The 23,397-nt window shown below is 42.8% G+C and overlaps 1 protein-coding gene across 3 annotated transcripts in view; it reads left to right on the forward strand.

Annotated features, from left to right (window-relative positions):
* The first annotated feature begins 4,753 nt into the window (after positions 1-4,753).
* Positions 4,754-23,397, forward strand: part of myo18ab (myosin XVIIIAb) — a 120,719-nt gene continuing 102,075 nt past the window's right edge. For 2 of the 3 annotated variants that reach the window (XM_041045632.1, XM_041045628.1), the window contains exons 1-2: positions 4,754-4,866; positions 6,342-7,474. In XM_041045632.1, coding sequence (XP_040901566.1) covers positions 6,455-7,474 — 1,020 coding nt within the window. In that variant the 5' untranslated portion in view covers positions 4,754-4,866; positions 6,342-6,454. Of the gene's footprint in view, positions 4,867-6,341; positions 7,475-23,397 lie in introns of those variants that run through there. The other variant, XM_041045626.1, reaches the window with a different exon arrangement.

The raw sequence follows: 23,397 nt of genomic DNA on the forward strand, positions 1-23,397 counted from the left end.
ATGGATTAGACTACACCATGTACACCATGGATAGACTATGCAGCCCTAATAACAGGGGCATAAACCTGGCAAAGCTGTACTTCTTATATTCATGTTAAATACACCAGTGGTATGCTCCATATTTCATTGTAGACTGGGCAACAACTGAAAAACAAATTGCAACAAAACAAGGAATTGAAGATGTGCACACTTGTCTTAAGGCTTTGAAATGTTGTTTAGACATGTCATAAATCTTACATGTCAGTACAGCCCAACCCTGGAGGTTAAAAAGCATTCACCACGATTACTACGATATGATTACTGACGATACTTCTCTTACTTGCAAATGAGGGCCTTTTTGAAATACACACAATGAAGTGATCTGAAACCAATAAATTTATTCAAAACCACAAGCCATTTATTTAAAATGTGCAGAACACATTCAAGAGAACTTCAAATGCAGAAGAAAAACTAGCCAGGAAAAGTTGTGAATTTACACATCCAGTGGTTCTATCATCATGAAAGTAAAGTTGTGGGCAAGATAGCTGAACAGTGAACTGAAACGCGATATGAAGTTCTGCAAAAGCCGAGGGGAAGTGCAGTGTCAGGTGATAATTCCCAGTAGATTCATCACCACAAGAGACACTGTCACATGATTTACTCATTGTGATTTCAAACTATTGTAAAACTATCAATCACAGCTGCTCACAGTACTTTACAATTACATTTTCCAGCATTTCAGAGGGAAATATTGTACTTTCAGTTGTACTTAGCTGTCTGTTTCAGCCATCACCACAGCTGTGGTTTTCAGAACCTGCCCCACGCAGTTTAACCTATTAAGCATTGTCTCAGCTCATTCAGATTATATGTTCTTAAATGAATTTTAGTGTTTCTTTTTAAAACTATCTATTTATCTTTAAAAAATATTCTATGTAAAATGTTTGCAATCACAGTTCACTATAACAGAGAAAACTTAGTGCAGAACATTGAAAGTGTACTTGTAAATAGACACCTGCACTTTTTGGCTGAGGAGTTTATATGGTCTTCTCTATTTGAACTGATATTTGGCACATCTGTGTCAGACCGTGTCAGTGAGAAAAGTGCTATGTCCAATATTCTGAACCCAAAATTTCACAGCTTCCAACAACAATCACAAATCTACTGCCACAACAGAAATAAGACCAAGAGAAAACGCAGGTGGAATGATACTAAATCGTGAGGAGATATGGTTCTCTCATGGATCCACTCAGTCTGCTGGTGTAATGATTCTAAGACACAGTTTCAGTGGAAAAATATTTTTTCATTGCTGGACTCACAAGATCATTTCATTCTTCTTGAATGTCACTGAATGAAAATGTATTTAATCCAGGAAATATTTATAGGTACAATGGGATGAAGGAAAAGTCTTATGGAGCAATTTAACAACAACATTGTTTTCTTGACGGGAAAATATCCAGCTATGAAATTACTACTGGTCCTGTCATTTTAATGTCACTGTCAGTGGTAGCAGAGACAGATGCTACCAGATGTTTTTGTGTCCAGCCCAGCCAGCACTAAGGCCAAGGTACGTGAGGCCCACCGGAGGATCATGGTAAGAAGATGAATCAGAATTAACAGCTTTACCTCACTAACTCATATATTATCTCAGAGAGCAACAAAATTCAATTAAAACTATAGGAGCTTGGATACTTTCCAGGAAGAAGTGGCTCAAATGGCTTTTAAAAAAAAAGAGGAGATAAATCCCTGAGAAAATGCGAGAGATTGTGCACATACAAAATATTTATCAAAGATTTACAGCACTTGAAATGAAAACCCAATTACTGTATGAGCTTAATTAGTTCAAACACTCAGAAAAATATGATAACATGAATCCATCCAGCATCTTCCAGCACCTTTGTATTCATGTTTTTTGCAGTGTCCAACACAGACTAGACAACATCATGCTATTGAGGAGATTCCTCTGTTCACACTGTTATTTTGAATTATTTCATGTATTTGTGTTGCGGCACTCAGTATATTGAGTTTACTAGGTCTGTAATTTCAGGGATCTTTTTTTTAATATACTACCAAAGAGTAAGATCAGTGGCATCAACATATTCCTCCCACATGCAGACCTCACCCCCATCACCACATACTACTGTTCCTCACTACCTGTGACGGTGATTTTGAAAAGCTTCAAATCAAACTCATTACATCAGTGGGTAAATGGGCCTCTATAGCTGGCAATTCCCATTGGCAGCTTCCATCACCAGCACGTAACTGAGCCCTGTCGTATTAGTGATGCCATGCACACAACAGAAACGTTCAGTGGCTGCACAGTGTTGCAGCTGTCAGTAGTTGCTCAGTCCTGACCGTAGTCACATATAAAAAAAATCCTTGAAGAACTTTTAGCAGCAAGAGCAGGCTGAGACACGGTTTGCAGAATTTGTACACTTCCTGTGAAGAAAGCATGTGAACCCCAGCTGGATTCTTAAGACTTGTTCTTATGCTGTAACATTATAGTCTTGCCCAAAAGGCTGGTAATAAAACAAAAAGCCTCATCAGGATATCCATTCTCCATTACAAATCTCTGTTTCTTTCCTGAAAAACATTCTTTCTTTAGAACAAATGATTTTACAGTCTATTAATTTCCATACTGTGCAGAGATTGAAGCACAATGTACACATGTCCTATGTCCTTTTAATATCTGTATGTCTCTCAATGAATGGTTTGAGTGTTTTTGAAATTCTGATCCAGTGAAGAAGCAGCTCTGAGGATGGAAACACCTTGTTGAAGAGAGAGGTCAGAGGTCAGACTGGTTGGAGCTGACAGAAAGGCTATGCTAACTCAGGTAACCACTCTGTACAACTGTGCTGAGCAGAAAAGCTTCTCAGAGTGAACAGCACGTTTGACCTTGAGGTGGATGGACTACAACAGCAGAGACCACGTCAGGTTCCAGTCCTGTCAACAGAGATCTGAGGCTGCAGTGGACACAAGCTCAGCAAAACTGGACAGTTGAAGACTGGAAAACGTAGCCTGGTCTGATGGATCTGGATTTCTGCTGAGGCTGCAGATGGTAAAGTCAGAATCCATGGAGCCAACCTGCCTTGTGTCAACAGTCCAGACTGGTGGTGGTGGTGGTGTGATGGTGTGGGGAATGTTTCCTTGGTCCACTTTGGGTCTTAATACCAATCAGTCATGGTCTGAATGTCACAGTCTGTCTCAGTATTGTTGCTGACCATGTTCATCCCCTCATGGCCACAGTTCATCATCTTCTAATGGCTACTTCTGCTCGGAATCAATTACATGAAGAACTGAGGCTGTTTGAAAGCAAAGTGAGGAAATACCCAGCACGGGTATGTTCCTAAAAAGTGCTCTATATGTACACAATATATTTACCATTACATTGTTACGCCATTCAGTCAGTTGTGGTCAGATGTTAGGAAAGAGTTGACAACATTTTTGCAAGAAATGCCCAGAAAGCTGCAAGTAACAGTATCTAGAATATTGAGAAACTCATCATGATGGCCACAAAAAAAGACTCTGTTTCTCACAGATTTCTTGCTCTCTCTCTTGGCTTTTATGATATTGACGCAAGGAGCTTTGTAAAATTGTTGCCAGCATTTGGAAATAATTCTATCCTTCTGTGTTTAGGGGGAGAAGTGTCCACGTTAGCCACAGGACTGTACATCTCTGTGGCTGTGTCTCAGTATCATACTACATACTAATTCTAAATTGAGTATTGTTGTAGTGTGTTCACACTGGAAAAGTGACAAAACTAACACAACTCAAAAATTTAGACAAGCGGAAGGTGGCGATGGACCTCCAGGAAACATAAGAAAACAAAAACAAACTAAGAAATCGTTGGAAAAACATGTTGCTATCTCATTGTGAAGTTTGATTGACATGCACTCACACAAGCCTAGAATCATTTCCCTTTACTACAAAATTATAAAGTACATTGATTTCTACACATTGAAGATTTGGAACTGGGACAGAATATTTCTCTGGAAAGCTGATGCAGGAACAACAGTCTTCACTGCCACCTAGAGGCACAGCTATCAGACTCAACATGAACTGGTTGTGTGATACATTGGTTTGTTGTTATCAGACAATATAAGCTACCATTAAAATTGTTGGTCAGTTGTTTCAAACTACAAAACCTGCAGTGTGTGTCAGTCAGAATCTGACAGGAAAATGTTCAGTGATTCACCTGCTGCAGGAAAAAAATCAAGGACAAAGTCGTTTGAAAATTCTGACAAAATAAATGCTACATGTTTTATATATCATACATTTCCATCAGTGAATGCTGTTACTTGGACACAGTCTAAAACTAGCAGAAATTATATTAATTCTGGAGGTGATGTTCACTATCCTGGAAACAGGGACATTTTCTGGTTTGTTGCTTGGTTAATTTCCCTGAGCCCTCACTGTATCTGCCACCTGGCGGTAGCTTGGCTGTACAGCTACTGTGGCAGCATATGGGCCTGTGAGCAGTGTGTGGGTACAGTCACATGGAAAAAACGGAGATGGCAATAAAGGATTATCGATTTTTTATTTATTTATTTGTTTGTTTTGTCGCTCTTTAAACTAAATACTTAAAGTTGTCACATTTTGCACATTTACAACAAACCAACAAACAAAGAGACACCGGTGAAAATACAACCTCCAATAATAATAATAATAAAGTGTGAAGCAGCAGTCGGGCTGTAGCTCAGACATATGCCCAGCAGGGGTGGCTGCTTCACCGCCTTTAGCTGCTGTACTGAAGCTTCAGAGCTGGACTCTGGGAGCAGTCAGCCTCGGTAACGTTAGCTGAAAGCCAGCCTGCGGCTTCTGTTCCCTGCGAGCCGAGCTGCGCCCATTAACACGGCTCCAGCGGTGCTCCATTTGCTGTACTGCAGAACAGTGAGTATTCCTTCCTATAGTAAACGCCTGCTTAGATTCAGAGGACTCTTTCTGTGTGAAGGCAGCAGCTTTGGGGCAGGCAGGCTGGCAGACAGGCTGACTGGATGATTTTCGCTGGATACCAGTGTATTCCAGGATTTGCTTAACCAAAAAATGAGGGCAAACAACTATGGGCTGTGACTTGAGCCAATTAGGCTAGTTAGCTAGCTACAGAGGAATTGCTGACTGGAAAGTTAAACAGAATCGGGATGAACTGATGTTGGCTTGTGCTTTTGGAGCTGTTCTTTTCAATTGCGGTGGAATAAAAAGGCAATTTTTTTTTGTCCTCGGCGTTAGGTAACGTTACCCCTGCCCACCAAACAGTAGCTCTGCTAGCTTGTGTAGCCGAGAAGCTACACCTATTTTAGCCCTGTCATGCTTTTTGTCCCCTGGCTTCACAGTGAATAAAGAGTGGGGCTGCTTTGTCTGAGCCAGTGTGCTGCCAGGTGTTCGTATCGTTTTAACCTCAGCAGCCGTGCAGATAAAACGGAAGAGAGCTGAAAACAGCTTAAAACAGCTGGCACCGCTGACAGCCTTAGCGTTTTAACGCTCCCGCAGACAGGACGTTAAGACTGGTGTTGACACCGAGACTGTCCATTCACCACGGCCCGGACCACTGTCCCCCCGCAGCAGACCTCTCAGCAAACTTTTTGCTCTTCTGGTAAATTGGTTTTTCAAATGAAATGCATTCATGATTTTCATGCATTGTTTCGCTGCGCTTTGCCTCAATCTCTCCTGTGTTTGCAGCGTTAAACTGTGACAGCTTTCAATATGTGAGCGTGCAACACCGACTTAACAGCTCAGACGCTCGACAGGCACAAATTAGACTTTCATAACAAGCTGAATGGCATCTCAGACTGGGAGTACAGAGTAATCCTGATGGGAGAGATCCATGCCCAGCATCACTGATGGCATAATTAAAGGAGGAGACAGTTGTTTGTTTGGGATTCAGGACTGAGCTGACTTAAACAGTTCATCAAGGTGTTGATTGATGGATTAACTGAATAATTGTTTAATCTGTAGGACGATCAGAGTAGATATCTTGTGTTTTTATATTTCTGTATATTTGTGTTTTTGCTCTGGGATCACAGCCAAGAGAAATACATTTCTAAACCTGTCTGTTCCAGTGAAATGATCAAAGAATCATCATGAATTACCACTGTTACTGGTTAAAATGTTTGCATGTAAATATCTTTTAAAAGCACAAAAACTCATCTACAGAATACTGGCACATAAATAGGTATATAATATAATATAATATAATATAATATAATATAAAGGTTTTTGATTGAAAACATATTATGGACTTTATTGTTAAATTTTTTATTTTTAGAAATGTTGCCCAGCTTCACATGAAAACCAAGGATATTTATTTTCATTCATATTTAGTATTTAGTGAGCTTGACGCGGTTTGCTTTCCCTGTCTCTTTCCCCAGGGGACTTGTCCCTGTTGGTCACAACAAAACCACCTGACTAGTGGACTGGACCTCAACCTCTGTAGGGAAAACAGAGCCACGTTGGACGGAAACGCAGCGCTTAGTTTTTCACCATGTTTAACCTAATGAAAAAGGATAAGGAGAGGGAAGGGAGTAGGAAGGAGAAGAAAGATAAAAAGGAGAGGATGTCTGCAGCAGAGCTGCGCAGCCTGGAAGAGATGAGCATGCGGCGTGGTTTCTTCAACCTGAAGAGGGAGGCCAAGCGTGAGTCCAAGAACAAGCTGGAGATTTCCAACCCCATTCCCATCAAAGTGGTCAGCAGCAATGAGCTCACCCTCACCGACATTGAATCGGACGGCCTGAGCAACCGAAGCAGCATGGTTCTGGATGACCAGCTCAGCGCTGCCAGCTCCACTGATGACCTGAAGGGTGAGGGTGGAGGAGGACAGGACGGACACCGCAGCTCCGTGCACGATCGCGTGGCTCACTTTGGTTCACTCGCCAAGCAGAACTCCTCGCAGGTGGGTCAGATGATGAAACGCTTCTCCTTTTCCCAGAAGAGCAAAGAGGAGAGTCCTTCAGAGAGCTCCACCCCATCAGGCCAGAACTCTGCTGCCCCGTCCCCGCACGTGGAGAGCAAAGTTTTCGGCATGCTTCGCAAGCACAGCCTCAAGCAGCAGGCCGGAGCACCAGCCACCAAAAAGGTCTGCATCCCCGAAGTGGTCGACAAGACCTTCCCCGCACAGCTGCAGTTGCCCGCTGTGGTCCCGCCGAGTGCACCGGAAACACGTGAGCTGGAGCTCCAACGCCGCAACACTGGTGACTTTGGATTTTCTTTGCGTCGCACCACTATGCTGGACCGCAGCCCTGACGGAGGAGTATACAGGCGTGTGGTCCACTTTGCCGAGCCTGGCGCCGGCACTAAGGACCTGGCACTGGGGTTGGTGCCGGGTGACAGGCTGGTAGAGATCAATGGACGGAACGTGGAAAACAAGAGCCGGGACGAGATAGTGGAGATGATCCGTCAGTCAGGAGACACGGTGAGGCTGAAGGTGCAGCCAATCCTGGAGCTGAGTGAGCTGAGCCGCTGCTGGCTGAGGAACACCGAGGGGCTGCGCAGGGAGGCCAGACAAGTAAGCAGCTTCTCCATTTTCTATAAACACGCAGATAAAGGTCACTGTTGCACTCAGGTTCAGTGGCGCTCTGTTTTGATATCTGGGTTGAATGTCTTTTAGTTTGCTTGCAGGCCCCCAGCGTCAGAAATTTCTTTGACAGGCAGGAAAACAGCAGCAGAAGCACAACAATGTCCCCTGTCCTCAGTGTTTGGGTCCTGCTTTACCGACATGCTGTTTCTAAGACATCATCTCTAAGCGTGTGATCACGATGTGGAAGGTGATTCTTGCTGGGTGCGAATAAAATCCAGGTGTCCTGACTTGGAGACTTCATGAACCGAAGGAACAGTGTGGTTTTGGGAGTTTCCAGTCTCACAATGCTCTGAAAAGCATTTGTTAACATTGTGCTTTTCTCACTGAAGTAACATACTTTTTGACATTCCTGTAAATTCTGTGATAATTTCTTTAATTGCGCAAATAAAATTTCCAGCCTAAGGAAGCTGATGGTGGACACACATTTAACAGCCCTCTAAGGGAACACCCGAACGCCCCTAATTGCATCCAGGTTTCTCTCACTTTCCTGTTTTCCTGGCATCGTAGTCCCTCCCACTGAAGACACAAGCAGGGAGGATGTTAGGAAAGAGGAATCAAGGGGGCACATTTTCAGAGGGATGAGATGGTCTTTCCTGTCAATCATCGATCATCTAAGGTGGCATCTGTTTCACATGACAGCAGCACAGGTGGATCGGATTGGCCTTAACAGCTGTGTTACAACTTCTCTTAAGTAGAAATAGTTTAGAATATGGAATATGTTTGTGAAACAGCTCATTTAATAAAAGCCTGCCTGATTTTTGATAAAGAGACATGTCGGTCCAGTAAAAGACTTCCACCAAGGATGCTTTTGAGTGTCCTCACTCACGGCTCCTCAGAAATCCCTTCCCGCTACAAAATCCTCACCCCCTAGAGCAAGAATAAGAGCTTTAGGGCAAACCTTGAGATGGAGAACTGGAATGATTCTGGGTCTAGTGAGGATCGAGGAGCAGGGAACGGTCAAATTAAGCAGCAGGGATGTCCGACCCATGATGACGTCTTGGTTGATTGTGTCTGTCTAGCCACAACTGCAAAAATGATAAAATACTTATTCTCAACAGAGCCTCAACTCTATAACTTGTTTTCTCACAATTGTGTAAGTGCTCAGTGGCAGAAACGCTTCTCAACTGGCAGGTTTACTGCAATATAAGCACAGCAATGTCCCAGATTTTCTCTGTACTTCTTTTTGCACTATCTGTACACTGTTTCTCCATCATCATATCTAAGTGTCTGATCATGATGGGGGAGATCAGATCATGGTGCAGGCTGGGGGCAGGTAGAGTTTGCTGGATTGAGGAGTGGGATTTTGGAGCCCATCATAGCTCTCTTACTCAGAGTGCAGTATCCTGTTGTTTTCTGTGAGACTGAAAAACCCTGTGTCTTTTAAAGATGATTTATTTGCTAAGTCTGTTCCCGTTGTACTTGATTGCATTTTCCTCTGTGTTGACACACCAACTTTTCCACCTCACCCAAGCTTAACTCCTCCCTTCCACCTCAAATCATTTAGCACTGTTGCCTCACAGCAAGAACCTTGTGGTTCTGGGTTCTGTGTCGATTCTGCATGTCCTGCCCACGTCTGTGTGGACTTCCTCCCACAGTCCCACAGGTTAGGTGACTTCATGGTCCTGGTTTATAGGACATAGGGCATGTTCAGCCCAGACTGTCTGTGGTGTTAATTCTACATGTGTGTGAATGGGTGAATGTGACTTGTAGTGTAAAAGTGCTGTGAGTGATCAACAAAAGGAGAAAAGTGTTAAATAAATGCAATCCATTTACCATTTTAATCTTATTAAACATTTTGGCTCAGTAGAGATAGACACCTTTAATATCTGATAAATAGACTGGCTGGTGTGAATCAGACAGGTGTATCAGCAGAGCATCTCCAGTCATGTCATACTCACCACTCTGCTGCTCTCACTGTCCCTTCTTTCACAGAGAGACTGTTTTCACTCTTTCCAGTTGCGTCCACTTGGCTGTTTTTGGTAACTGTTTAAGCTACTGTCAACAAAACAAAACTGCATTTCCTGCGCACATTTCACATTAAAAGGCCCTCCTGCGGCTCATTGCGCGTATCCCTGGCATCTTAACTGGTAGGCTTTTAATGTGAAAATCTTCTCAATAGTTAATAAACCATACAGAGTAGTGCTGAGATGACTAGCTGAGTGTTGGTGGGACTAAACACGTAATTTGTCACTCTGGATTTTTGTGATTGATGAACAAAATACAGTACTTTAGTTTGTCAGCTATTGTTTTCCTTTTGAAGGTGTTGAAACAGTCTTAAATGTCATTACATTTGTACTCAGAGTTCGCTGATACCTTGCATTAGCAGTAGCTGAGTGTCCACCAGTAGGCTCAATGTCTTGATCACGGCCTGCTTGGCAGCATCAGAGAGCTTTCATTGTTTCGCCTCCATTGGCATTGGTTCAAGGGTCCTTGTGACTGAAAGGAGCTCTAGTCTCCCCCCCCCCCCCAACCCTTCTCACCACAATTGAATTCATCTGCTCTGGGAGGCAGGGAGTGACTCTGCGTGGCCCATGTTGTCCTTTTCCTAACGTGAGACATAAGCAGCGAGTGAGTGTAGAAGCTCTTTCTGCTCACAGTGGCTGTTTGTTGGAAAAATCCCGCTCTGCCTGGGACTGGATAACAGACTTACTTTGTGTCATGTGAGGAGCCGCACTAATGATTTCCATGGAGCAAACAGGAAGTCCACACCAGGGGGAGCTTTGTTTAAGTGTATAGTCAGTGTTGGGTCAAACACACACAAACACTCACGCCCACACTTCCCATCCTTTAACACAGTGAGCCTATCTCTGCAGTTGATTTGTGTCTGTGTGTGTGTGTGTTAAACAGCAGGCCTGTCCGTGTCTCTTTGTCCACTTTAACGGATATCACCAGCTTGACTGCTGGTTTAAATAAAGGCGAGCGCACAGAAAAGCCATCGTTCAGTCCTGACAAAGGGTTTAGACGGGACACTGCATCTGCCAGGTCACATAACTCCCACTCCCAACAGCAGCCTCCACCTTTTATACATATTATTATGTCCCTAATACAACTCTCTCCCCTTTAATAGTGGGTATCTGCTAATAGTCCAGTGTGCTACTTTTTACATCTACCAAAATGTAGCTTAAATATTTATTGATGTGATATGAGTGTCAGCTGGGGGATAATGTGACACCTGTCAGCCGGAGAGAAGACCTGCCACTCTGATAGGAGCTGGTGAAACAACAAAAACCTGACCTGGACTGGATAGTGACAGCTGAGATGAAAAATCGTGAATACGATAGAAAATAAACAATAGCCAAGTTGTAATTAACCGTAATGATCTAAGAGAAGGATTGAGTTTGACAAAGTGTGGCTGTTTCCAGGAAACTGCCGAAGTTTTAGCAGATTAAAGGGCTGAAATCATTCAGCATTGTGTCAGAGCTAAAGCTGGTGCCAGAAGTCCTCCACGCAAACACAAACACATTAAGACTCAATCCCAGACTTGGAAGCAGACAGACAGGATGCACCCATTCTTTTAGCTATGACCAATATGGACAGGATGTTCTAAAAAAAAAAAAAACTAAAAAAACACCCTGAGGTGTCTTAGGAAGGGAAGAGACATTTTCCCCCTGAACCAACAAAGAGGACAATTACTGGCTCATGTTTAGTTAAGACCTGGTGAAGACGGTTACTTACTGACTGGCATAGATAAATACATACTTGTATGTGTGTCTGTATGTATGTACAAGGGACCGAAGGAGTTTACACACTCGTGGAGCGTACGGATCCCTTCTTTATAGAAGTCAGCGTCTTGGACCTCCAGAGAGTGGTCCACAGCTGCAGTGACGTTACCATCACTGTCAAAATGGCGACCGCTGAGCTCCTTCTTCATCTTGGGGGAGAGGTAGTAGTCTGAGGGGCCCGTTCAGGTCAAATCAGGCCAAGGACCTCCTTGGGTGAAAAGCCTTTGAGGACAGAGGTAGAGGACAACTGCACGAAGGCTGATGTTCTTCTCAAATGGTGCTGTCTTGCATTTTCATATATTCTACCAACCAGTGGGATAATATACGGTGTGGAAATGGTTAAGCAAACTTGTTAGCCTGTGAGTACGCTGCAGTCGTAGACTTTAGCCCCTAACTATCTGAAACTTGCAGCAGGAATCCAGATTGGAGAGGCATGGAAGGAGAGTGGAGGCTGGAGCGTGAGAGAGAGTGGAGGTTAAAATAGTAAGAGGCCATCTTCACTTGTCTTAACAGGCTGACTGGAAACAGCGGGAAGCAGGCCTCTCCCTTTAGGTCTCACTCTGGTATTTGTGGAATCTGCTTTGGAACAAATAGACCACTTCCTGACCCTTTCCCCCCGGGATTCTCTTATGGAGGAAGAGGAATGAGGTTCAGAGGCTGAGGGCTGATTTTGGGGGGGTTGATGTTTGTGAATGTATTCGATAAAGAGGATGATTTTCTAAAACTTGTTTGCATGCCAAGTTGTTGGTTCTTATACAGTGGGTTCAGAAAGTATTCACACCACTTCAGTAACCCATAATGACAAAGTGAACATGTGTTTTTAGAGATTGATGCAACTTTATTAAAAATCAAAGATTGAAATCTCTCATTTACGAAAGTATTCAGACCCTTCGTCGTGACGCTCCAAACTGTGGTCAGATGCATCCTGTTTGCTTTAACTATCCTTGAGATGTGTCTGGAACTTGACTGGAGTCCACTTGTGGCAAAGTGAATTGATCACACATAGTTTAGAAAGACACAATTCACACTGCGTGTCAGGACAAACAACAGACCACGAAGTCCAAGGACCTCTCTGTAGACCTCTGTGATAACACTGTGGTGAGACATCGATCGGGGCAAGGATATAAAACCACTTCTGAAGCTCTGAGTGTTCCCAGGAGCACAGTGGCCTCAACAGTCGTGAAATGGAAGAAGTCTGAAAGCACCACCACCCTTCCATCGTCTGAATCATACTTTTGTAAAGATGATTCAGTTGTCAGTTTGTGAAAATTTCTAAAAACAAATTTTCACTTTGTGATGATCGGTTATTGAGGGTAGATTTATGGACAAAAATATCAATTATATCCATTCAAAATAAAATCTACAACACAATAAAGTGCATTGTAGTGTGTGAACTGTGCTTCAAAATTCTCATTATTGTTAGGCGTGTCACATGTTTGAGAACAGAATGACAAACATGGGGATTCTCCAGGCTTTCACCATTGTTCGGGCCTTGATTTCAGCTCTGCAGTTACACAGTTCATGTCTCAGGTGCAGACTGAGGAATAGGTGACTTCCTTCCAGTCTTTTTCAGCCTCTCAGTGAGACACACTTCCTGTAGCTCTGTAATTGTCTTTTAATATTTACCACTATCCTGTGTTGACGTTCTCTCAGATGCTCTGTTAGGCTGTCAGCTGATTGAGTTGTCTTGCCACTGATTACCAGTGTTTGTGATGTGGTAGACACAACATGTATCACAGATGTTGCAAGGATTTAATGTAGCAACAAGTGTGCGTTTTTTTTTTTTCCTTAATCTTAAATGTCTGTTAGTTTTTTGGAAAAATACTTACCTCCTGGTCTTAGATTGTGAGTCATTTATTCCTGTAAATGTGTTTACTCTCAGTGTGAATGGGTTACATAATAGAGAGTACAATGTGATGCCAGGTCAGAAGTAGAAATGCCAAAAGCACATTTAAATGTCTTCATGGAAAACCAGAAAGTTCAGTTGCATCCTGCAGTGATTTTACAGTTCACTCATGGTCAGATTTAATGAACACTAACCAGAGCTCCCTGTCCAGCATTCATTGCATTGCTCAGATAACATGTTCATTAATAACAGCTTCATTTTCATATTTTAGTCATATAGTCACATGATTCTTTCTCCTTCTACAACCTCCGGCCTGCTGCGTCTGTTTGCTTCAGTCAGGTTCTTAGGGTTGAATATAAGGTGCAGTGTAATTCTGTGTTTTAGTGCAGAGGTTACAGACCTAAGGCTTGTGACAGACTGCTCTGAATGAGTCACGCTACTCATGAATGCATGGGTGTTTGAGTGTGATGGTGATAAAACTCATACACACCCGTCCTTACAGTCTGACAGAATTCTTGTTAACAAAGCCCCCTCAGTACTCACAGTAATTTTGCTTCTCTGCAGTATCTGGAAATAGAAACACTTAACTGAAGAGGATGACATGTTTTTATCTGGTGGTGAAGCTCTATTGTGTTACTCCATAATCCCTTATATAGTGATTCTGGCTTCAGTGAAATATTTAGATATAACATCTGGATTCTTTGTTTTTATTGGCATCAGGCTAAAGCAGCTGATTCTGAATGCCATGATTATTTATGGAACCACATACTGCAAGTGTAAAAAAGTAAAGACTCGAACAAAAACCTGATAAATCACAAACTGATGTCTTTGACAGAGCTTTGAAGTCCGTTAGTCAAGTGTCCAGTTATCAGGTTTACAGCAGAATAGCACTACAGCACTGATGACTGTGTCCTCCCTGTGTTTTGGTTCATTTACATTGTAAATGAGCGGTACTGGTTTTTATGCCGGTGCTCTGCGGCTCAGGTGAACAGGCATCGATAGGCCCTGTTCATTCCTCAGTGTTTCCTGCAGCCCTCAGTGTGTGAGAGTTCAGAGGGCGGTCAGGTGTGGACGAGCCAGGAGACAGGAATGCCACAGGACGTGTTGGAAGAAACGAGTGACACTCGCACCGCTGCTGGTGACACACACTTGATTTGTTTTAATTACACCTATGGCGAAACAACGTGCCAGGGTAGGATGTAATTAATGGTTGACTGAATAGTGGCTGAACCTCAGAGTGGATGTCTAAAAATATCTCACATTGAGACAGCTCTGTCTCACTCCTCTGCTCTCTCACACAAACATACACACACACACACACCAAGCCAGAAATAGCAAACTGAAAGACTGTAAATGTGAAGATAAAAGAGTGTAAATGTGTTGATAAATATATATATCTTATATCTCATGTAATGAATAATGACATGAATGAAGCAGTAAAATACAAACAGTGAATATCCATGACTTGCTCTTGGAGATGACATTTTACAGGTGAAGTCGCACAACTTGGGCACAGTGGTGCTATGAGCTAAATGTTGATCTCAGCAGACATGCTCACAGTAACCATGGTAACATGCTGATGTTAAGGAGGTGTGATGTTTACCACGTTCACCATCTTTGTTTTTACTGTTAGCATGCTAACAAGCACCAACCCAACTGTAGATAAGCAGCAGAAAATGGATGGAGCATGTTGTGGCTGCATCTTCATCAGTTGCGCAGATTAGTGGATGACTCATAAACTAATCTTCATGATGTGATACTCATTAGTCACCCATCACTCTGTCTATCCTGTCAGAGGATTATGTGTGCCTGAAGCCTCTGATTTACCAAACAAGAAAGTCAACCCTACACTGATAGGCTCTTAATCCTCTTTCCTAGTTTTTCACTGCTGTCTTACTTCTTTATAGACTCTCAGAACCAAGTAGCTGGATCAGGGTCTCGTACCAGATGTTACAGTAAGTCTGAGCTGGCCATCTTGCTGGGAGCTAATTCTCATTGCCTTCCAGAGACAGGGATTAACTAGTGGTGCAACTCCAAAAGAGAGGGCAGGGATTTGATAAGTGAAGTGGAGGAGGCAATGGGCTAGACTGAGTCTTTGCTGCTACTGATGATTAGTGGGAGATGAGTTGTCGAACATTTGAAATGCATCTTTCAGCAACAGACATTTCTTTGGATAAATGCAGAGCTGTAAAAAAAAAGTTTTAGGCACTTCAGATGTTTGGATTATCATCCATCACATAGTACCATCAGGGAGGTGTTGACATGATTCATCACATCATTTCTGCTGATTTGTCAGCTACACATTCAAGCTGCCAATCTCCTGTTCTACCACATGCCAAAGCTGTTCTACTGGATCCAGGTCTGGAGACTGGAGAGGCCACTGAAGTTCATCATAAAAGTCATCCTAGTGAGTTTTCAGTTTATGAAGAGCACTGGTAGTGGATCAGTAGTCCATGTCTTACCCTTGATGCTAATGTCAGCGCTTAAATTAAGACCACATTTCCCATAAACCCAGTTACTTTCCCTTCCCTGCCCACCTTTCAGACTGCAGTAGTGTGTGGGAGCCAGAAGCCAGTGGTGCAGTAGCACAGTGACAGTATCTGTTTGGCCTCTCTGTGCTGATGGCTGCTGACTGAAAACACCTCTGTCAGCAATCTCCTCTCTCCATACTGAGCACAATGACACAGCAGCACAGTTAAAGCGCACGGCCTCAACAGAAGCGGCTGTGGCTGTTACCATGGTAACAGACTGCTCTCTGTTCACTTTTACTTACATCAATACATGCTGCAAATAATCTGTAGGGTTTCTTGGATGTTCAGTACAAATTTCGACCCAAACCAGTGAAAACTAAGTAGTTTGTGAGGCTCAGAATACACATACAAAGAATGTCAGAAAGTTTGCTCCGACTTCCAAACTTCCAAAACTAAACTTCCAAAGTATTTGGAATAAAACTGAAGGAAACAGAAGTTTCCACATGATTTTTTTTTCCCCATGAAAGTATTTCATTTTTGTGACAAATTAATAACTGAACAATACATACAGCTCCATTGCTTTACATTGTGTCAAACAAATAACAACCCTCATCGACCCAACTGGTGAGGGTTGTTATTGGGCTGTGAGCCCAGTGCTGGCACACGCACGCAGCGTGGTCTCATGTGCAACCCTGAATGACAGTCACACAGAGATGGCCGGTATAGAGACTGACAGACATGGTGAAAACTTTATGGATTTTCTTTTGACGGTCCACCGGCCCCCTGCTGCTCCCTATGGCCAGCCTGACTATGACAGATGGATCAGTCATCTCTGTGTTTGAGAGAGAGGAAGAGGGCGGAGGAAAGGAGTGGCTGAGCGGATCAATGTGCTGCGCACAGCTCTATGATAAAATCAGATTTTACCCATTTGAAATAGCAAAAAGAATATAAAATCAATATGTGACTGTCGGTGTTGATATTGTGGCAGATAGCTACAAATAGATCAATGTATGGGAAACACTGAGAAGTGTAAAAATATTTTCAGTTCATTATGAAACTGTGGAGGGGACAGGCGGGCCGCCACAGTCTAGGTAATTAATGGGGCACACTGGTGACTTAGTTCATCATATTGGCCCATGGCCTGCTGCTCTGAGACTCTTTTAATGAGCAGTGTAATGAGCATTTTCCAGTTTTGTCTTGTTGTAAGAACTGACATGTCAACTTACCAAAAATATAAATAACAACCAGAGACATTGTGCCCGGATTAGTACCCAACTGAATGTTTGTTCCCCAAAACCAGTGTGGGTGGGGACCCGCCTTCTCAACAGACTGAAGAGTACTTTAGCCAGAGATTGTTGTCTGACATGTCACAGGGCATAAATGAAGCATAAATAATATTTCTGTTGTTGTAGCTGATGGGTGTCATGTGCAATCGGTCCAGACACTGTCATATTTTGCGCAGCTTTAGAATTAGTCATTGAGAAAAAGCCACCTGAGAGGTGAAGTTGTTATCCATTGCCACAGAGACCCAGGCTTTGATTGCTTGTAGCGAGCGCCTCCTGCTTGGTTGTGTAATGAATGCAACTGGCCACACTGGGATATAAAGATTGCTGATCCACCCCCTCACTGTGGTTGCTGGTGGGAAGAAGTTGGATCTGTAGAGGAGCAGACTGAACTTCCAGTGTGTTACACCCTTCTAGTCAACCTCATAGCTGCCACATGAAGGAAGACATTGGTGGCGCATGGCTCTCTGTACCCCTGCCCAGGCTGAAAACAGATTTGGTTTGACACTCGCCTACAAATACAAAATGTGGAGTGTTGCATGTTACGGTCACTCCCCACTTTCTCACAAATAACTTTTCACCCAGCCACCCACCCACTCAGTGATTGGATCTGCTGGTTTTCCCACTGTAACTTCACCTGTTTGTGTTTGGAATATCCTCAATGTTCAGCATCATAAAAACACAGGATTGCCCTGATTCATTTATCATTCACAGTTTGTCAATTAAAAACCGTTTCATAGACATTTTTTCACAGCATGGTAGAAATGTAATGGGCTCCGACTACAGCAACCCTGAGCAGTATATTTACTGTATATGTAATCATGACCGTTTTTATGTTGCCTCGCTTTGCAATTTCCTGTGTCCAGAACATGTCCAACCATTTCAGTGTGACGGCTGCAGTTTCAAAGCCAAGGAGGGGGGGGGGGGGGGTAGAGGGTACAGGAACTCCCATTTGCACCCCTCCCTTCTGAACTGTTCTTGGAAGGATGTTCTTACTATTTACGTCTTGAGCTGAATCGAGGAGGAAATTGCAGTGGAGGAGCATGTGCACTCAGTCAGGACTTTAGAGGGGAGGGGTGGCCAGTGGCAGGTCGCCATTCTTGCAGATCCGGCAATGAGTCTTATCCTGGTTTTGATCACACTTGAGATACGGGGTTCTGTATTTGTACACTCTACACTGGCAGTTTTTGGAAGGAAGTAGTTGGCTGCTCAATCTTCAGATTGTGTCAAAAATGTGGTCCTGGATAGGATCCATGAATAAATTAGGATTTTAAAATAACCCTCTCTTGTTTCTGGGACAACCACTATAATAAATGATCTCTGCCACATCACATTGCTTATCACAGCTGCACATCTTGACGCATGTCTCTCATCCTAGTTACCTGGTGTTTTGGACAGACAGTGAGGGGCAGCTGGCAGGAATGGGCGGTCCTGAGGGTGCTATCTTCAGAGAGAGAGTAGTTTTAGTTGATCTACTTTTTCACTGTTGGTCACCAACATGCTTACTGATGTACACTGCAGTAGAAACTGTGCACCAAAACTACATGTTTAGAGTGCAGTCACAGAGACATCTGTGCTGCCATGGATCTGCCATGCATGGCTTCACCTCTGATTTCAATCATAATTACAACAGTTTTAGATGTTGTATGTCCTATCAGGGCAAAGTTCTAGCTCGTCTGCTCATGTTTAGACTATATTTAACTTTTGAGAACTTGTTTTGTTAAACACATGAAGGTCCATAGACCCAGTAAGGCAAAGCCTTTCCCATTAGGCAACACAGCCATTTGATATTTTAGACCAGAGCTCAGAGTAGGCTGCTGGTGGGTGAAGAATTTAGCTCGGCAAGAAAGCTGGTAAGGTCTCGAGCCGATGTACTGCTTTGTTTTCTACACCAGTGGGTACTCTTGTTCATACAAACCAGCTAAAATTAATTGAATCCCCAAATGTGCAGGCAAGTTAATGTGCCAGCTTTGCACAATCATTTTTACACACACATGTCCAGTGCCACTCAGCGTATCTGCTGCTCCATTTCCGTTTGAGCAAACAGGGCAGTGAATGGTTCTGGGTTTTATCTGCTATTCCTCAACTGACCTAAGCCCTGGGGCGTCTGTCAGCCAGAGAGAATAGACTGTTTACCATGCTCTTTGTTCACTACAGTGTCCTATCGCTGCTGTGTGTGGGTGTGTCCATCACTGTAGGCTGTCATATGGCACTGTAACAACTGACTGATAATGTCATTACTTGTGGAAATGTAAAATACCTCTCTGAATGAGCCAAAGTGTAAGAACGTGAAACACACTGCTGCAGTTGTGAGTTCAACCCCTCACAACTTGAAATGCATCATGTCAGCTTATTCATCTGGCAGAACAGGTCATACATGCATAGCTGGAAATGTACCAGCTTAAGTCCTGGTATCCCAAATCCCATATGCTGAACAGTGTACAGTATGTTCTTGCTTTGGGTTCACACTTTAGGACATTTTGTGCCACTGTAGTATTAGGACTCTAGGGATTGCAGTGATGGCAGTGATGTCTGTATATCTGATAGTTGCTCTGCCACTCTGCTCCAGGCAAAAATATTGGAATATATATCCACGTCTGCAGGATCACGCAGTATTTAGACTCTTACTCTTCACGGGAACGACTGACTGTACCGACTGGTATTGACTTTTTGTCTTGGACCATAATTAAGTTTCACTTCGTTCAGTACTTTGGTTTATGTAAATGAGTAAATGTAAATGAGTTTTTTTGTAGTGCTTATTTCTACTTAGATTAACATCTGAGTGGTGAACATAAGAAGACAAAGTTACCTGATGAACACCAGCACTTTGGCATTGTCATACGTGAAGTGTTAGCGTGATGGTTTTAGAATTTAGCTCAAAGCCTAACATAGCCATTAGCCTGGCTGTCGACTCTTGTTTAGTTAATTGTAGAGTTTAGAACGTATGCGTATTGTGGCGGGAACATCTTCAGTTCATACATTTCTTTCAGGAGGAACTCTAGCAATGTAGTATTACACTTCCATAAAACTGGGGAACAAACAAGGTTTCTCTTTCATGCTCCAGTATTAGTCAAGTGGATCTTACTCTTCTGATTACACAGCTCAAAAGCATCTTTTGTTAGCCTGAGCTGACATCATCAGGGCTGTTCCCTCAGCCTTGACAAAGCTCCTCCAGAGCAGTTCCCCATTCATACACAGCTCTGAAGGGATATGATGAACAGGACTGAACGCTGTCTGCAATAATGTAACACACATCACTCATTTAACCTAAGTGATACCTCGTGTGTACGTCAGTATCTGCTGAAAGACTGGAAGATCAGCTGACTTCTAACCGACACCAGGAGGATACTTTGTCTGAAAGTTCAGTGTGTTCACAGACCTCAGATGGCTCATGACACTCTGTTTGGTTTTTGAAGCTGTCACTGACCTGTGCATTACAGCTGTGATCCTTTACCCTTTGACCTAACATGTGATCGAAAGAAATGTCCATGTTTTGCCCTGCCCACGCACTCCACAGGGATTACTGCAGCCCAGAATTAGCATGCTCGGAGGAAACAAGATGTGACTGTGAAGCTGATATGTCTTTACTGTTTCTGGTTCTCTGCTCTCATCTGGTGGATTTAAACGCCGTTAGAACTCAACAACTCCCTCAACACAGTGTCTGGGTTGAGCTGTACTGATTGCCTCTGTGAAGGATCATTTAATGAATCACATGGGATTTATAGTCAGAAGTAAACAGCACACATGACGTGCAGACATCAGATTAAACTGCATATTAGAAAGAATTCCAAACTAATGTAGTACTTGGTGATATGTAGTGGACTTTGAGGTGTTTCTTGTGGTTCTTTGTGGTATTGTATATGTGTCATGTTGGTCTTCATGGTACACGTTTCTGTACTGTCTGTCTGGTATTTTGCATTGCTTTAGTTTTTTTTTTTTTTTTTTTTTGTAGCTTAGTGACTCTGCGTCAGTTGGTGCTCTGTTGATTGTAGTTTACAGCAGTTAGTGGGATTTGTTGCTAATCTACAAAGAGTTATTTTCTTCTGAATGAAATCATTGTTTTAGAACAGCTGTATCCTCTAAAGCCCTTACAACACCATGTTACAGGTGGTACATGTCCACTTCACATGGAAATAAAGTGTCATGTTTTTGTGTAAGACTTGTCCTGACCTGAGTGGGCTACATGACGACGTACTGGCCCAGACGTGTGGCCCATAATTTTCCTCTGGGCCCCTGATGATAATGTCGAGTCCTGTCTGACAGTTTTTTTTTTTTAAATTCCTGCTATTTTTTTCAAATATTTTTATCTCAAGGAGACAAATGTGAAACTGAGTTTCAGTGATGCCCTGACAAGTCAGTTAAGCAGCTTTCTTCAGCTCTTTGACCCCCGTGTGTGTGTGTGTGTTTCAGAGGAATCTCAAACTGCATGTTTGGAGTGATAACAGTAATGATTTAGAGCCGTCATGTCTGCTTTCGGAGTCTCTCTAACCTCGTTAGTATTGTAAACAAGTGTATGTGTGTGTGTTATCTTCCTGTTAATATCACATGCACAGTAAAAGACATCATGGACCCTGTTTGACCTACATCTGCCAACTTGCACCACAACCGAGACATGAAGGAGCTCGCTCAGACGTGACAGACACAGACACAGCATTTAATTATTTTTCAGTTTCAGCTGTCAGACGACTGGAAGTGGATAAACAGTTGGCCCTTTTCTATACAGCCTGTTTAAGGTGGGGATGCTGTGCTGTTCTGAGTCTGAGTCTAGTCCAGTGGGGCTAGTGCCTTTGAAGATGGAAATGTTGTTTTCCACACACACGCAGCCTTACAACAACTATTCCTGATAAAAATTGTGTAAGGGCCGTAACGCACACCAGAAAGCGGCAGGTCTTGGGTGGACACACACCATGTGGGCGTCTCCAAGCGCACCTGCTATTTTGGTTCATGTAGGTGCAGCAGCACAAAGTGCAAACAGGCTGGAGCTGAATATGTGATTAGAAATATACTTTAAGTCTGTAAGGCAGTAACATCACTGGTTTCATGGAGCTACACCGATCACAGTGACGCACGACGACACCAACTTCTCCAGGAAATCACAGCCTGAACACACAGCACCTCCACTAATCTGCAGATGGTGCAGGTTTTTCAGTTCAGTAGCACAATGATGATAGAAATTATTCTTTAAAAAAATAGCTCGGCCAAGCAGTTTGTATGATTGCATTAATCAGTCAGAGTTACAGTCTGTCACCGTAGCTGTCCTGCTGCTTCCAGGTGGTTTGAAGGATTAAATGAACTGAAGGTGAAGCTGTTGCATAAAGCAGCTGTTGATCACAAATAATGTTAGAATCACTCCTTTTGATTTATTGAGAAATGTAGATTTGTTTACAGTCTTTGGTTCTTTAACCACATTAAATGTATTTTCTGGTTGTGGAGTGTTTAAATCAAAACAAATAGTTTGTTTACATTTTAAGTCTTACTGCTTTCACTTTGTGTTATGTTTGTTGTTGATAAAAATACTGAATACTAGCAAAATAATCGTGATTTCTATAGAAACTATTCTAGATATGATTGTAATGTTGATTGGAAACCTTGTTTTTATGTTGACATAAACATCTTTTGACTGATGACTGGAAACGTTAGATTCTACCCTATGAAACATGCTTAGCTTTGGTGAACACATTTTGTTTGCACCACTGTTGATCTCATATAACTTTGATGATCTCACATAACTTTCCTTTCTCACACTCTTCATATCCCTGAAGTGAAAACTCACCATATAGGGTCTTAAAAGGAACAGTCCAACTCATTTTCCCTGTCTTAGACAGATTAGCAGGCCTGTATCAGTTTCATCTGAGAGTGTCCAGCACAGAGTTAAGACTGGGACATGTTTAGTCTAGTTTTATGATAAAGACAGGAGGGAGAGGGAAACTTCTGGTCTGGCTCTGTCTAAAGAGGAAAAAAATCCTCCTGACAGTCCAAAATCTTTTTTATTTTCTTTGTGAATCTTTCTTCTTTATCATGTGTTCAAATGTAAATGTAAAGCCAACACAGTGTTGTTTGAGAAAGAAGCATTGTTATTTCATTTTTCTGATCCACAGCCACTGGGTGTGGTGATTGGACGCAGTGTTTTAACCGTCCTCATAGTGGGATTGTCCAGCTCTGCTCTAACTCGGACATAAGGCTAGTCAATGTGATGCCTGACTAATATTGTTGTGCTCATTTTATTTTCCTAATAAGCTTAATCTAATTTATATTTGTTAGAAGGAGCCGGAGCTCCCTGATGTCTGAATGAGGAGGTCCAAGGACCAAAACACATCATAAACAAAGTGAAGGAGACAATACAGAGGCCTTCATGCTGTCGGGGTCGAGTGTGTATCACACTGAGCAATGCAATCAGTGAGTTCAGGGACTGAATTCATGTGTCCTTCACAAACATATTCAATCCTGACAACAGGAGGGAGTGGAAATGAAATCAGCCCCCTAGTAGGAAAAATGATTGAATGGATTGTGGTATAATCTGTGTGTGTGT

This window comes from Toxotes jaculatrix, chromosome 9 (genome assembly GCF_017976425.1).
Source record: "Toxotes jaculatrix isolate fToxJac2 chromosome 9, fToxJac2.pri, whole genome shotgun sequence".
NCBI classification, from domain to species: Eukaryota; Metazoa; Chordata; class Actinopteri; family Toxotidae; genus Toxotes; species Toxotes jaculatrix.